At 38.4% G+C, this 17,892-nt stretch overlaps 1 protein-coding gene across 1 annotated transcript in view; it reads right to left on the bottom strand.

Moving 5' to 3' along the window:
- jade2 (jade family PHD finger 2) overlaps positions 1-17,892 on the bottom strand; it is a gene marked incomplete at its 5' end in the record, with an annotated part of 28,270 nt that overhangs the window by 1,526 nt on the left and 8,852 nt on the right. Inside the window, 4 exons of the mRNA XM_016555422.1 lie at positions 1,686-1,814; positions 5,278-5,395; positions 10,108-10,620; positions 13,021-13,137. Coding sequence (XP_016410908.1) covers positions 1,686-1,814; positions 5,278-5,395; positions 10,108-10,620; positions 13,021-13,137 — 877 coding nt within the window. The remainder of the gene's footprint in view (positions 1-1,685; positions 1,815-5,277; positions 5,396-10,107; positions 10,621-13,020; positions 13,138-17,892) is intronic.

The following is a 17,892-nucleotide window of genomic DNA, read 5'->3' as shown; positions in this document are numbered from 1 at the left end:
ATTATGGCAAAAATCATAATCACGATTATTTTGGTCAATATTGTAATCACGATTATGAGTGGGCCATATAAAGACCAAAACTTTATATGAGTGATTTATTTAAAGATAGCGATATATCAAATACATATTTTCTGTAAATAAGGTTGCTATTGTGCTAAATTTCACAATTCATAACTACCACAGCAGAATACTAGGGTAACTAATATTAGTAAAAAAACAAACAAAATTCCTCAATTATTGAAAATAATTAAACTGTCAGTAATAAAAAAAGCAAAGTACAAATACAATAGAATAAAAAGATACAAATAATCAAATGTACAATAAAACAGCATAGTCTTCACTGTAAGAATGAAACTTTCTTTGTTTCTTATTAAAGCTACAAAAGTCCTTCATTCAAGAGCAGTGAGTGATTTTTTTGTCTTCGTCTTTTGTTGTTTTAATAATATTAAGCATACAGTCGGCAGCAGGAATATAGCCCGCTGTCACACGGATCCAATTTACTGTTACACATGTGTTTTCATTCTCACCTTTTTAAGATCATTTATTACATAACCGACGAGGGTTTACGGGAATAATCATTAAGTGCCGCATTTTGACACATATTTGCATGTATTTGACCGTTTAGGCGCGCACTTTGAGCTAAAAGATGACTTTACGTGTCCGTGTTCTGTTCCGTCTCTGATCGCATGTAAGTTAAATCCTCCTGAGGAACAGCGCAAGTTTCACGCTTTTAAAAACATGAATAATCTAATCAACTTTAATAAATCAAGCATGTCGCATTTTGCAAAAGTTACATGATTTTACTGATTTGCACGTGAAATTGGGCTTTTGCGGAGGAACGAAAGTAGACCGCTGGAAAGGAGGCGGAATGGGGTGCAATAATCGTTTTATCTCGATTATTGTATTTTCATAATCGTTGGAGGCTGAAATCGAAACTGTATTTCGATTAATTGCACAGCCCTAGTCAGGGATTTGTCGTGTCACGCCGCATCCAGTCTAGACAACATCTAGGGTTGTCAACTTAAGAAAAGGAGAATACAGGACAATCGCGTATTTTCATATATATATTAATGCTGTCAATCGATTAAAAAAAATTAACTAATTAATCGCAAAAAAAATTCTGAACTAATCACGATTAATCCCACCTAGGGTTGCAAAAAGGTGCAAAATTTCGGAAATATTCCAGAAATTTTGGAAACTTTCCAGGATTTTTTTTTGTGGAATATTCCAGGGATTTTTTGGAAAGTTTCCGGAAATTTACTGGAAATTTTCCACCCCTTTGCAACCCTAATCCCACCTAACATAAACAATTTTTAAATATACTTTTATATTGCAATAATTTCACATTACATTTTCAAATTAATGTACAAACAACATAAAGACAGTATATTTTTAATATTTGTTTAATGGCATCTTTTTTTATGACTGAAGGCCAGTATCACTGATACCAATACTTCTGATGTCTCTATAAGATTTGCCCAGTTTAGGTGACAAAAAGTAATGCAAAAGTAATGCAATGCATTATTTTCCATAAAAAGTAACACAATTAATTACTTTTTTATGGAGTAATGCAATATTGTAATACATTACTTTTAAAAATAACTTTCCCCTGATCTCAGAGAGCAAAAGTATTTTTTAGCAGATCTGTACATTAAAGCGAACACATCATTCAGTTACACACTTACCCAGCTGTGTGAATAGAGAGTTGTCATCTGATCTCCATTTGTCTTTCTTTTCTGGACTACACTTCCTCCTTTCTTTCACTCGTTCCCTGACTCCACTGCGATGAATCTTCTCCCCTCTCCGAGTTTTGTCTATAAAGTGCAGAATATAAAAGAGCATGCAAAATACTTAAAATGAGCAATTAATCATCTTACAGCTGTCAACTACATTTGATTTTTTTTTTTATATATATATATTTCAAATTATATTCAGTGCTTCTCAAAGCTGTCCTGAGACCCTTGTTTTGAATTTTTCCCTCATCTAACACCAGATTCAGATCATCAGCTCATTAGTGGAGACTGCAAGACAGGAGGACATGCGATATGTGCTGTGTCTATAGCACAGCTTTGTGAAGTACTGAGGTTGAGGAAAAGATCTGCAAACGCAAGATTTTAAACATTTTAAACAGTCCACAAGAGGGCACAAGACATAAATCTAAACCAAACAGCACCTCGTTTACTGCATTTATTGTTTACGGCAAAGAACAAACAAGTGCATTTAATTTTAAATCATCCTTTAAATTTAGGATTTCGTGCAAATTCATTAATTTCAGTCAATTTTACTCTGACTAAAATAGCAATTCAAATCTACAAAATTGTTAGTTGAGAAATTAAATTATTGAATCAATTTAAACATCAACATTTGCAGTAACAAAACGTGAGAACTGTCCTTGCTGATCTCCTGAATTCATCATGAATACTCTGAAATACAGTATTGTGATTTCTTATTTATTTTAGGTACTCATTCTTTATATTGTAGTGCATTGTTACAGAAGTGCACATTCTTATTGCAACCTATATCAGTGAGAAACATTTAAATTTCGACTTATGCAGATTTTACGGTCATGAAATTTTGTGGGGGAATAATTCTGTCATCAGAATATGTTTGGGAAAAATTTCCAGTTTGAACAGTCACAATCATTGTTTGTAATATTTCAAGATGAGCACTATCCAGACATTATTTTTCAGAAAAACCATACGATCATCAGGCTTTGGAGGAATGTTTGTTTGTTCATCTCTCAATCATCATTGTATTGCATTGCATTATATGTTTTGAAACTACAGAGCTTCGATCAGAAAACTAATCTTCTCATAAGACATTTTTATATGATTTACATTACAAGCTATCAGAGTTTCATCTTAATTTTCGTCCATATAAATATCAGCATCTGCACCAAATTGCATGTTTTACTCGGTTTAAGTCTAAATTTATTTATTTATACAGGGTTAATTTTCTGAATTAAATGTAACTTTAAATGATCTGGAATTAAAGACACAATATGTAACAATATTTTTTTATTAAAATATCCAAAAACCACTAGAACAGTGTTATATATTTTGCTGACTTGTGTACTTACATTATCCCAAATGTTTAGAAGAATGTTTAAATCCAGAGAAATAAGCAATTTTAACTAGTGACACGGACCGTGTCCACAGTGTCATTGTGTCGCCTGCCAATGACGTCATAACCCCTCGATTTCTGGTTTTGTTTTGTAGAAAACAGGGAAACACCAAAGACACTTGTCTTTAATAAGTTATGCGTTTTATTAGACCGGTGACGAGCGCACAGAGTAGCATTATAACAGAACTAAATGTATGTAGTACGATAAAACAGCGCTGCTTTACCCCACATACTCACGACCGGAAGGAGCGGAAGCGCTCGACTGTGGCATAATAAAAGCTCCGCTGCTTTACCCCACATACGCACGACCGGAAGCAGCGGAAGCGCTCGACTGTGGCATAATAAAAGCTCCGCTGCTTTACCCCACATACGCACGACCGGAAGCAGCGGAAGCGCTCGACTGTGGCATAATAAAAGCTCCGCTGCTTTACCCCACATACGCACGACCGGAAGCAGCGGAAGCGCTCGACTGTGGCATAATAAAAGCTCCGCTGCTTTACCCCACATACGCACGACCGGAAGCAGCGGAAGCGCTCGACTGTGGCATAATAAAAGCTCCGCTGCTTTACCCCACATACGCACGACCGGAAGCAGCGGAAGCGCTCGACTGTGGCATAATAAAAGCTCCGCTGCTTTACCCCACATACGCACGACCGGAAGCAGCGGAAGCGCTCGACTGTGGCATAATAAAAGCTCTGCTGCTTTCCAGCCGTGTGTTGCGCTCGTTCAGCGCCTCGTTTCGCTTCGATGGCTTTCAGCCTCACCCTGCTTCATTCTACTACGTTAATAAATCATTAGCTCATCCATGAACATGATTTCTGCCCGAGTCCCGTCGGATTGCCTCGGCTGTGGGGATGAAGACTACAACTCCCATGATTCCACACTCAGTCACAGTGTCATCGAACTACGCCTTTGATTCTTTGTTTATTTTGAATACGCGCCCTCTAGTGGCGAAAAATTACATATTGTGCCTTTAAAATAGATGAGCTCACTTGGCTCACACAGCCACTTAATATCATGCAAAGCTTCTATACGTCACTGCAGTGAGTTTGAGTGTGGATAGTTGCTCAGATGTGATGTCAAGAGGCTTTGGTTGTAGTGTATCTTGCGTATGGGAAATAAGGTACAGATTAACCTTCAGCTTTCTTGTTGAGGGTCGAGGACCGAGCTGATGAGGCTCGCAGGCCTGGCGGCCGCATGCCAATCTGTGTGTTTTTTTAGGAAGACAGAATGAATATGGGTCTTAACAGCAGATGACAGAAAGCCAGCGAGTAGAGAGAAGTGCTGACTCAGAGATTCAGGAATAATGAACACTTGAACAAGGGATCCGACCGAATGCAGCTCCTTCATACAGCAGTGTGTGAAAAACGGGTCAGCAGCCAGCGACGCTGTATGCTCAAACCAAAACCATAAGGCACGTCAAATGAATGCAGAACACTCTTTTTTGTTTTAAGCATTAAAAATGAGAGCTATTAGATTTGTTTGATAAACCTAGCAAAACCTAGTTCAAATAATTTCTCCAGATTCCCTGAATCTTTTCGCAATATTAAGTACAGTAGATGGTGAAAGACCTCAATTCTTTGCAATCTTGCATTGAGAAATTTTATTTTTTAACAGCTTGACAATTCTCTCTTTAAGTTTGGCACAAAGTGGTTGCAAAGACTGAGGCTTTGGTAGATGCTCGTTTATTGGTTTGTTTTTTTCTACCCAATCATGATGCCCTAAACTATTACCAAATGCACCTGCTTATTGTGAACTGTTTCAAAACCGTTTAATTTGGATATTCTATTCTATTATCTACATATTATATTTTTATAAACCTTTAATATTTAATGCTATAACAACAACAAAACAACACAAATCTGGTAAAAGGCTAGGAGTGACTGCAAACATCATAGACAAAGTATATGAAACTGAAAATTAAACTGATAAAATATTAAGTTTGCAAACCTTATTTCACTGACCAATTGTTTAAAATAGAAAAAAAAAAAACTTTTTTGAAAGGTCTATTTTGAACCCTATTTGTGGCTAATGCTGTGAATGAACTACACTTTGGGGCATTGCCAGCTTAGATCATGTGCCATGAGTAAAAACTGGCACCAATCAAAATGGCAAAAGAAAAACATAAGAGATTGCTGCAGAGAGTTTCAATACCTCCAACCAGGTCCTTCTCTAAGAGCTGAATCTGCAAGGAAAAGATCTTCTCCTGCAGGTTGCATAAAGAGTGTTTGATCTTCTCTCTGCGTGTGACCATGTAGCACAAGTTTCTGACCTGAAAGAAAAAACACCATTTACATTTAAATTACGAACTGAAATCACTATGGTTAGGAGTTAGCGTTTTTCCGAGTAGGGCTCTGGTGTAAAACCTGCAGTGATAATGCTCACGTTCCATATGACTCATCATTCTGATCTGTTCCATATGACTGATGTTGCATTCATCACATTTTAGAACCAGATTAAAGTTGACCTGAAATCCAAATTGATTACGTTCTTTCTCAATCTACATTCCATCTACAATGAGTTGCCTACAGTGAACCAAAATACAATACAAAGTTCATCTTAACTCAATCTAATCATTGACTAACATTCATAATCAATAATAGATTAATCACTTCCTGTAGATGCACATCATTTTCAGATCAATGTCAATATTCTTGCTTCGCATAAACCTTGAAAAAGAGGTTTACATGATGATGATCCACACTCTTGTTGTGGAACTTTTGTCCATCCTGGATCAACATTACTGTCCAAAAATATAGACTAAACCCAATCCCTACCCCTAAACCTAACCCTACCCATAATTTATTCCTAAAATCAGTGTGAAATGATAGCTGATTAACAAGGGTGTAGAAGCACCTAACCCTGATCGTAAGCCTAAAACAGATATTTCCTGAAGAGTTATCCCTCAATTCTGATTGGTTAATTGGAATGTTGTTCCAGGATCAACAAGGATGTTGATCCAGGAACATGTTGTACTTGGTGAAATCACGGTCACCGTTGTGAGACGGTCAGAGCGGGTGTGGGGTGTCAGACCAGGCTTTTGCTTTTCAAACCTGCAGAAAAATTCGTTGAGGTCTTCAGCCAGTTGTTAATTGGCCTCAGTGCTGGGGGATGGGGTCTTGTAACAAGTGATGTCTTTCAGGCCTTTCCACACTGATGTAGAGTCATTACTTGAAAGCTGTTTTTCCAGCTTTCCAGAGTAGTTTTTCTTTGCCACTCTCCCTATTCAGTGTGTATTTGGCTTGTTTGTACAAGGCTTTGTCCTCACTCCTGTAGGCGTCCTCTTTGGCCTGGCGAAGCTGTTTGAGTTTTGCACTGAACCAAGGTTTGTCATTGTTAAATGTTAAATAAGTCCTGGTGGGAAAACGCATGTCCTCGCAGAAACTGATGTAGGACGTCACGGTGTCAGTAAGCTCATCCAGATCAGTAGCTCAGCCTCAAAAACACTCCAATCTGCGCAGTCGAAGCAGGCTTGTAAATCCCGCTCTGCTTAATTAGTCCATCTCTTTACAGTTTTTACTACAGGTTTAGCAGATTTAAGTTTCTGCTTGTAGGCCGGTAGAAGATGAACCAAACAGTGACCAGAGAGTCCCAGAGCTGCTCGGGGGACAGAGTGATATGCATCCTTCAAAAAAGTATAGCAATGGTCAAGTATATTGCTTTTCCTGGTGGGGCATGTGATGTGCTGCCTGTATTTAGGCAGTTTGCGGGTAAGATTAGCTTTTTTAAAATCACAGAGAACGATAATGAAAGAGTCCAGATAACGCTGCTCTGTGTGTGTGATCTGATCGGCCAACAGTTCTAAAGCCACGCTCACTCACGCATCAGGAGGAATGTACACACTCACCAGAATAAACGAGGAGAACTCCCGCGGTGAATAATAAGGCTTACAGTTAATAAAGAGAGCTTCCAAATTTGGGCAGCACATCTTCTTTAAAACTGACACGTCTGTACACCAGCCTTCATTGATATAAAAACAATCCACCGCCTCTCGTTTTCCCCGACGACTCGGTCCGATCTGAACAGCTGGAAGCCCGTTAGATGTAACGAGCTGTCTGGGATGGCTCTGTTCAACCAGGTTTCCGTGAAGCAAAGAGCAGCAGAGTTTAAAAAGTCCTTGTTTGTGCAGGTGAGTTGTAGTTTGTCTGATTTATTTAATAGGGAGCGGAGATTCGCCAGATGAATGCTCGGCAGTGGAGTCCTAAAACTGCGCTCCGGAATTTCATGAGCGCACTGCGCGCTTCCCTCGCTTGCATCGCCTGGAGCGCTTGTATAGATTATAATAAATATAATAATAAATAAAATACCACAATAATAATAATAACAATAATTATAACAACTAATAATAATAATAATAAAATACCTTAATAATTCAACTTTAATACCTTAACAAAATCTCCAAATATCACTTAAGTGATTGTTTTATACAAACCATAAATGACTAAAAATCCAACAGTTAATTTGGTGTAATAGTTACATCAATTATCCAAGTTCCCTATTGATCCTTCACTCGTACTGCGTCTGCTTAAGACGCTTTGGGAAAACTAATTTTCTCCGATGACTGAAGCCTTTCAATAACGCAGTGTAACTGCACGGCCATTGGTTCATGCAGTAATAAAAAAAAAGCCAATGGCTCGGCAGCGGTGCTGCACGAGCCTATGGCGACGAAGCCCGCCAGAATGGGTGGGGCCATCTGGCTATACAAGCGGGCATTTTGCCATAGGATCCTCAGATTCTTCTCCTTCAGCGACTGCAAGATCTTCGCTCTACGAGACTCGAAGCCTGCATGCCGCTGACGGTCACAGCGAGTGCGTTTCATGCTTGGGCACCGCCCACGCTGAAGCGGCACTCACCGAGACGGAATGTCCTCATTGCGAGGATATGAGTCTTGCCTCTCTGCGCTCACGAATAGCTTTCTTTTCAGAGAGAAGAGTGGACACTCCACTCTCAAACAGTTCAAAAATTCTGGGAGATCTCCGGCAAGGCAGAGGTCGACCTCTTCGCCTCAGAAGACAACTCCCATTGCCCAACTTACTTTTCGAAGGACAGGGATGCGTTGGCCCACAACTGGCCCAGCCTCCTCCTTTACGCTTTTCCCCCCATCGCTCTCATCCCACAGGTAATCAGGCGAATCAGGGAACAGAGACACAAGGTTCTGTTGGTGGCCCTGCTCTGGAGGAACACTGGTTCGCAGAGCTGTATCGGTTGCTCTCGGCAGCCCCGTGGCCCATTCCCCTGAGACGGGACCTCCTCTCTCAGGCGAACAGAACGATATGGCATCCCCAGCCTGAGCTGTGGGCTCTGCACCTTTGGCCTCTCGATGGGAGCCTGCGGACCTCCCCAAGAACGTGCTAAACACAATCTCTCAGGCTAGAGCACCATCTACAAGACGTCTCTATGCCCTTAAATGGTCTGTCTTCTCCGCCTGATGTGCAGCCTGCGGCACAGACCAAATTTCCTGCGACATATCTCTGATATTGTCCTTGCCGCAAGAGCTGTTGGACAAGGGTCGTTCCCCTTCCACGCTCAAGGTCTATGTAGCAGCCATAGCAGCCTCTCACGCTCCTATAGCTGGCCAATCGGTGGGCAGGAACAACTTAGTTGTTCGTTTTCTGAAGGGGTCAACCCGCCTCGCCCCATCACCGTCCCTACATGGGATCTGCCCACGGTGTTGAGGGCTCTGAAGAGCCCTCCCTTTGAGCCGCTACAGTCCATTGACATTCGTCCCCTGATGCTTAAGACTGCTCTGCTACTAGCGTTAGCATTGGTAAAGCATATGGGAGATCTGCAGGCAGTCTCTGTGAGTCCCACCTGCCTCGAATTTGGGCCCAGTGACTCTAAAGTCGTCCTGAAGCCTAGGCATGGTTACATACCTAAAATGCGCTCTACTCCATTCAGAGCACAGGTAATAACTCTATCTGTGCTTCCTCCTTCAGAGCAAGCCCAAGGGTTGAATTTACTCTGCCTCATCAGGGCATTGAGAGTTTATGTTGAGCGTTCCGCCCCGTTCAGCCAGTCGGAACAGCTATTTGTATGCTTCGGAGTCCACACCAAGTGTTCTCCGGTCACAAAGCAGAGACTTTCCAAATGGATAATTGATGCTATTACGCTAGCATACACTTCTTTGGGCCTTCAATGCCCCATGGGAGTAAGAGCCCACTCAACTAGAGGCACAGCCTCTTCCTGGGCTTGGTCTAGCGGTGTGTCCATTGCAGAGATTTGTGCGGCGGCCGTCTGGGCCTCGTCGTCCACATTTGCCAGGTTTTCTAATCTGGACGTCCCGGCCTTACAGGCTCGGGTCCTTTCTGACTCAAATCACTCAAATCTGCGTTCGCTGCCGCTGACACAGAGAGCAAACATGTTTGGGTAAAAAACAGCTTCACAAACAGTCTTTTCAACTACACAGTGTTATTTCTGTCTTACAGTCATTCATATTATCACAGAAATACTGGGATGAAAGTTTATAGTTATTTATAATTTATACAGATATAAACATTGATGTCTATGGTAGCGATCAAAATAAATCAAATCCCCTTCTGAAAGTAATTGGCACTTCAAATAACATTTGTGTCGATTGAAAAGTGACTGTTAAAAAATGTGTTTGTCATCAAGAGATTTGTTCAAAACCTTGAATCATTCAGTAATGAAGCAAGTGAAGTATTTATGAGCGAGTCATTGAATCATTCATTCAAACCACTTTTTCATAATTTTAATATGTATTTAAAATATATTTAATGCACCAATTTTTTATATGCATTACATTTTTTTATAATTCATTCAAATTAATTAAACGCTTTTAAATAGACTGCAGCAATTCATATTTTGTCACGCATTATTTTGTTTAATTCAGAATCGTGATCTCTATTTGAGACAAAAAAAAATCGCGATTGTCAATTTATCGTGCAGCTCTAAATCCTGTTTGAAACAATCATTATTGAGAGCTTGACAGATGAGAACATGTGAGAAAAGGGCAGCTATACTCACCCTCTCGAGATCCTGACGCAAGTGAGTGAAGAGCTTCAGACGGCGATACAAAACGTCCTGCTCCTGCTGGGCGAGATTGTCCACCTCGTCCCTCTTGAGGGCCACCAGCGGCTGGTTGAAGTTGGCCTTTCGTCGCAGCTTCCAGTACTGGAAGAGGAAGTCCACGTGAACGTCTGGCAGAGAAAGGCTTTCTGCGACATCCTTGGGGTCCACGAATCTGTAAAACTCATTTTCAAGCTCTTGCAGCTTCTGCTTGCGTTGGCTGGCTTTCTCCTGTTCTGCTTGGTTCTGCTTCGAACGATCCAAATGCGTCCCCGACAGATCGGAACCAGCGTGCCGCGTTTCAGGTCTGTCTACATTCCCGCCGTTGTTTGAGCGCGAGACGCTGCTGTGCTCTAGACAGTAGGATTTGAATCGCACCTCGTCGTTCTCTGCCAGAGTGGTGCACATCTCTAGTCCGTGGTCGAACGCACAGGTCACGTGGAAGGCCACGATGCAGGATGGCATGGTGCACTGTGTAAGCAAAACGGCATGTTTAGAGCACTGGTTCACATTGTCATCAGCAGGGGCCAGTTGTTCAAAAGGTTTAATCTGGATTAGAATGATCTGGATTTGGATTTTGCTATCCAGGATCAGGTAACCCATCTTACTTTTGTGCCGGTTTTTCAAAGCAAAATTGTGACCCTGGACCACAAAACCAGTCTTAAGTCGCTGGGGTATATTTGTAGCAATAGCCAACAATACATTGTATGGGTCAAAATTATTGATTTTTCTTTTATGCCAAAAATAATTCGTATATTAACTAAAGATCATGTTCCATGAAGATATTTTGTAAATTTCCCACCGTAAATATATCAAAACTTAATTTTTGGTTAGTAATATGCATTGCTAAGAACTTAATTTGGACAACTTTAAAGATGATTTTCTCAATATTTAGATTTTTTTGCACCCTCAGATTCCAGATTTTCAAATAGTTGTATCTCAGCAAATATTGTCCTATCCTAACAAACCATACATCAATGGAAAGCTTATTTTTTCAGCTTTCAGATGATGTATAAATCTCAATTTCGAAAATTTACCTTTATGACTGGTTTTGTGGTCCAGGGTCAAAATTGGATTGGATCACCCCAATCCAGATACACACTTTTTCAGATTTTTCAAGAAATGTTTCAAGAAACGTTGAAATTAAATATGATATTTTTGTTTGATATTGACAGCTGTTTGGGGATTCGGGGATATATTACATGTTACAAATGTTGTATTTTTTTGGACCAGTTTTAAAGTTTTATTACATTTTTGTTCCTGAAATCCACCCTTCTGCTGGGATAAGAATAATCCAGTTTATTTGGAACAAAAGTATCTTACTAAAACATTTTGAACCACACAAACTGAGGATTTAATCCAGCTCAAAACCAAGATTTGATTTTGTGATCTAATCCGAATTCAGAATCCTTTTTTTATTTTGAACAACCCATTTTCAAGATTTGATCCAATCCGATGGCTCTCTTTTTATTGATTACATGATTACATATTATTCAAACAGCAATAAATTATTCATGATTCATGGATTCTCCCCAATTCTTCTTTTCATCTTTTAAATTGTCCTTTTTAGATAGCCTACGAGTTTTCCAGTCTTCCAGTTTTGTGGACATTTCACACAAAGACCAGTCACTAGTCAGATGGATATAATTACAAAGCAAATATAGAGGCCACACAGCATTTGACCACTGGTTTTACAAAAATCTTTTCAGTTTCAAGAAGTGTTTTCTCAACACTTCAACAATGATTCAACTACTGATGAACACATTCATTTTATTTGAATCATCACTCAATTTAACCATGTATTACAGTGTCTTTGGAAGGTTTTTGTCTTTCAAACGGTTTTAAAATTATTATTTCTATGATGTTATTAAATATTAGCATTTCATTAAATTCACAAACCCCCTGCAGTTCCTTCACAAACCCCAGTTTGGGAAACCCTGACATAATGTAATGTTTAATGCACTTCATGTTGTTAATAACAACAAATGGAATATATTTTCATTGCATTGTTGGCTGTTTTCCATGCAGTAACAACGAACAGGGATAGAAGCTTTTGAGCTTCAAAAAGGATGCAAAAGCTCCATACAAATATCATAATAGTACAACTTGCAATACTCTTCCATAAGACTTGAGTCAAATGACCATTTTCTCGTTATTCACAAAAAAAATTGTGACATCCACCCTAGCTGTCAAAGTAACATCATCCATGAATTCATGATCGAATGAAAGTAGATCCTGTTCATAAATCTAGTCTGAATGATATGTTCATGAATCTCTAGTTCAGCTCACCAATTCAATATTTTGCTGATTTTTAGTCAGTAATGAAATCTATTACGTGACTTTGTATAGACCGCTTCTATGATACTTTTATGGTGCTCTTGTGTCCTTTTTGAAGCTGGAAAGCATCAGTTGCCATTCATTGTAACTGCATGGAAAGGAGCGTCCAACACAGCCTTCACAATTTCTTCTTTTGTGCTCCACTAAAAAATATACTTGTCTGGATGAATTAGATTTGCATTGTTGCATTCATTATTCCTTTGCTAGATCTTTATATAATCCTGGATATATAAGCACGTGTAACTATACCAACCTACATACAGTATACTCATTATATGTACCATACTGCAAATCCCAACTACTTGATTTCTTGCAATATAATATGCTATATGCAACTAAAAAGCATGCAGATATTATAAACATGAACATCAAGATGTTCTGTAAAGCTGCTTTGAAATAATGCATATTGTAAATAATAGATTTTGACTAGACTTTATAAAGCATCCCATCCTTTCTTACTTTGAAAGGAAACTACATGAAAGCTTACTCTGCTCTTTAAATGTGTCAAGTGTTCAAAAGCAGCATGTCTCTCACCTGTATACATGTGCCTGTGTGTTCACGGCACAGGCCACAGGACAAGGCCCAGCGACTGGCTGGGATGTGGGATACTTTAGTAATAGGCTCCATCTTCTCAGGGCAGCCAATGCTCACCTTTAATATCATGGAAACGGCACAAGTCAGAAAACACTTCAACCCAGTTAACACATCATATGTGATCAGAACTGACATTTTCTTCTTATTTTCTTACTTAAGATTGTTGTTTGTTTTTGTGTTATGTTTTTGGATTCTTGCGTAATAGGACCCCCTTGAAAACGAGGTGATGCATCTCAATGGCTTTATCCCAAAGAATAAAATTTGTTGCAATGAAACAGATCGCTCCATCTTGAGACAGTCTCTTTAAAAGCACCCATTCAAAATACACAGCACATTAAAAATGCAACGGCGAGTGCTGAACACCCGTCAAGCTGGTCGCGATAAAAACAAAAAAAAGTGTGCACGCTTAATATGATTATTTTGGTTATCTGGTAAGCGCAAAAGACGGCCTTTGATGTGTTTTTCATAGAGCTCGGGGCTTGTATTTCGGCACGGGATTGCGGGTATTCTTGTATCAACTGCACATGCTTTAAAGTCTTACGTATTTATAAATTAAAGCGACCTTAAACCATTTAAGTGCAAGAAGACTCGTGCATTCTCTCAGAGACTGTTATCATAAAGCCGCCTCTGAAACAGCGTGTGACTACAGAATTATATTTTGTGCTTTATTGTGTAAAATAACAATAAATCTAAAATATGCTCATGCAGAATAAGACATTAATATGTGCTTAGACAATATGCTAGTAATAGGCATGCTAGTTAAGCAACTAGTTAATAGTGAGAATTGTTGCTTAAAGTGTTACCCTAAGAATAAAATGTAAACTATTACTAAATAAATGTAGTTGCATTGGGTTGCATTGTATTATGTGATTTTACTGGTTTAATCTGAACATGTACTGCTATGGGCAGACAGGGAGCCGCCCAGAAGAAATGCTAGTAGTAAACTAGGACACTTATTTTCAATGCAAAAGGACGCATGATCTAAAGCAGAATCTACAGCAGGGACAATGAGTGCCACTTTCACATCTAGAGCTGTATGTTAGTTTCAAGTTCAATTCTTTAAAAATAGGCGAGTCTCACAAAGCCTGTCAAGGAGTTACCGTATTACAGTATTCTCCCAAAAGTGTTACAGATTAAATGTGCTCGGTTCAGTTTATACATCAGCGCTTTACGTGGTTTCTGTGAGTCTTTTCACTCGCTTTTGTGGCTCTCTACATCCCTGTCATTCTGCCATTGTTACCGCCTCACTCTTCAGCTTCTCTAAACGTTATTGGAATAACCATTTGGACCAGGTTTTGAATCCCATTCTTGCCATCAATTCTGCTTTTGTTCTCCTTTGACTGAAATATTCAGCAGCCTTCTGCACGTGAAATAGGGCGCTCCTTTACAAAAACATCTTGCACTCCACCTGACCGAACAAGTTCAAATTTCCGGCTGAAAAGCTTTCCTTTCAATCACGCGACGAGACATAAAGAGAGCCGAGGAAATATTTCAATTAGAATTCATCCATTATTGCATGCTAATTACAAGTTTCCTCCGTCAAAGGCAACGCGCCTTGCAGATGAATAAGTGTGAATGAGTTCTGTAGCATTTAGGGCATGATTTCCTTTGCGCTTTTACTGCTTTATTGCATATTTTATCAAGCTAAATTAATTCCAAAGTTCATTTCAACTCAACTATGTCTGAACAAATCATCAAAATCAATATTGGAAATAATAACCAATGAATTTCATGAATGCACTGCGGCACGGAGAGCGTACATCAGCTTACAATAGAGAATAATGCATTTCTACTGGAAAAGTATGCTGGAGTGTATTATATCTACAGCAAAAAAATGGTGTTACTGCAGAACATTCTGTTTTTCCTTATTATAATTCAGAGATTTATAATGCTCTGATGCTTCCAAATGTTGTGTTACTTTTAAAGCTGCAATGAATTACAATTAGGGATGCACCGATATGGAAATTTTGGCCGATACCGATAACTGATAACTCTTTATATTTGGAGGCCGATAGCCGATATATAGGCCGATAAATATACATATTAATTTTTCTGAGCATGATTGCAAAAACAAAAGGCAAACACATACAGTGAACAACTGATTTTATTTTAAAACCTTAACTTCAGAAAAGTTTGAACTGATCTCTGAACTTTATTAATTAACTATTAATTTCTATGGCCAACTTTCTTTTATACAAATAGCGCGTGAGTAGCGCGGTTCAATAAATTTGATAAGCCGACAAAATCCAAAATCCTCAACAATGCTGAAAGGTTGGTCATCAACTGCAATCATATCCATAACTTTGCATGTGACGGCTTTTGCTTTGGCACTGTCCTTGTCAAATTTCTTCATATTGTCAAGTGTTTGTTGTACTGGCTTATAGGTAGTGGGTAACGCTGTTTGTTTGGCAGTGACTTTCGTCTGATAAGCTTTATAAATTTATCTTATCTTCTCTCTAGCAGCAGCTCTTGTAACGCGCGCATCTGCTTTGTGCGACGTCACAGAAGCGACGATCAAAACCCTAGTGGCCAGCAGCAAGCACGTGAAGTGGTTCAACCAGCGCAAATAATACATAATTTATCGGCTTAAAGATATCGACCTAATTTTGTTATCGGACCGATAACGCTAATATTAAAAATAGCATTTATCGGCCGATAACGATATGGCCGCCGATATATCGTGCATCCCTAATTACAATAATGCAATATTTTATTCGCCCCAAAGTTTCAAACACTTGATTTCCATTGGTCGTACAAACAAACAGTCCCACCAAAAACAATGCTGTTACAGCCTCAAACAAAACGTCAGTGTCACTACTGATGCAGAAATGACACGCCGCACCTTTAAGACTTCAAAAACAAAATCTAATCTTGTTTAAAACAAGCTGGATAACTGCAGAAGAAACCATCAAAACAACCACAGCCAGAAACTGTATGTTTCTACAAAAAATGGAACACTTTACATCCAAACACAACTTCGATCTACTTAGAGGGGTTTAGATGATATTGTATGTGGGAGTGAGAGGAGTTACGTAAAACATGAGAGGCTGGAATCAAAGCCAGGAATTTACATTTACATGACCAGCTCCATCATTTCAGACGTTTTGAGTTTTTGCACTGAATGAAAAAACGAGTTCATACCATATGATGTAAATCAAATAGTAGGGATGTAATGACTCACTCAACTCACGATGCGATGCGTTTTCCTCACGATTTTTAAAAATAATTAGATTTAGGACAAATTATAAATGGTGTCCTTTTATTATTTCTCATAAAAAATACTGCACTTTTCTTTGTGAAATTGAAATATGTGAAATAACAAAACTAAATTGAAATTTTAAAACAAATCCCAAATCAAATAATACAAACGAAAGAAATATCTTCATATAAACAAACTAAGGCTTTGCCTGTGCTCTTTCCATTTAAAATTAGTCAACCACTTCATTTTAATCACAATCACAACAAAGATGCTGCATACATGCAACAAGAGCCGTTTCTGATTGAAATTAGATTGTATAATTTCAAAATCTGAAGCAAAACAGAATAGTCTGACTTTAGATTTGTGAAACTATGCTACATTAAACATATCTGAATGAAACCGAAACAGCAGACGAGCTGAATGAGATGCAAATTCACTCTCTGCCAGCAGGTGGCGCTTATGGAACAGCAGCGATACGCTTATAAATGCTACTTTAAGTAAGGAATAATTGACCATGGGCAAAAAAAAAAAGTAAACAGTTGAGAGAAAAACGGATCTGAAATAAAAATCTTCTGTAACATTACACACTATACCATTCAAAAGCTTGGAGTCAGCATAATTTTTTTTTGGGGGGGGAAAGTATAGAAATACATACTTTAATTTAGCAAGGATGCTTTAAATTGATCAAAAGTGATGATAAAGACATGCATAATGTTACAAAATATTTCCATTTCAAAAAATGCTGTTCTACTGAACTTTCTATTCATCGAAGAAACCTGAAAAATTTATGTTTTCAGCATAATAATAATAAATGTTTTTGAGCAGCAAATCAGACTATTAGAATGATTTCTGAAGGATCATGTGACTGGAGTAATGATGCTAAAAATCCAGCTTTGAAATCACAGGAATAAATTACATTTTAAAATACATTCAAATAGAAAACAGTTATTTTAAATAGTAAAAAATATTTTTACTGTACTTTGGATCAAATAAATGCAGGCTTGGTGAGCAGAAGAGACGTCTTTCAAAAACATTAAAAACCTTACTGTTCAAAAACTTTTGATTGGTAGTGTAATTAAAAATGTTTTAGGAAAAATATTAGGGAAAGCAAATGCAAACGAGTATGTAATCATGCTGTCCACAGTCTACAGCACAAACATGCATGCTGTCCTTTTAAATGTGCATCTCATCACACATTAGAGCAGGTGCATGTGTCTCAAATGCAAGCCGGTGTTTATATACGTGACCCTAGAGCACAAAAGCAGTCTTAAATCGCTGGGGTATATTTGTAGCAATAGCCAACAATACATTGTATGGGTCAAAATTATAGATTTTTCTTTTATGCCAAAAATCATTAGGATATTAAGTAAAGATCATGTTCCATGAAAATATTTTGTAAATTTTCTACTGTAAATATATCAAAACTTTATTTTTGATTAGTAATATGCATTGCTAAAAACTTCATTTGGACAACTTTAAAGATGATTTTATCAATTTTTTTGCACCCTCAGATTCCAGATTTTCAAATAGTTGTATCTCGGCCAAATATTGTCCTATCATAACAAACCATACATCAATGGAAAGCTTATTTATTCAGCTTTCAGATGATGTAT

The sequence above is a fragment of the Sinocyclocheilus rhinocerous genome, unplaced genomic scaffold (assembly GCF_001515625.1).
Source record: "Sinocyclocheilus rhinocerous isolate Xijiao unplaced genomic scaffold, SAMN03320098_v1.1 scaffold1427, whole genome shotgun sequence".
Classification (NCBI taxonomy): domain Eukaryota; kingdom Metazoa; phylum Chordata; class Actinopteri; order Cypriniformes; family Cyprinidae; genus Sinocyclocheilus; species Sinocyclocheilus rhinocerous.
The sequence above is the reverse complement of the archived record's forward strand: the minus strand, read 5'-3'. Positions and strand labels throughout refer to the sequence as shown.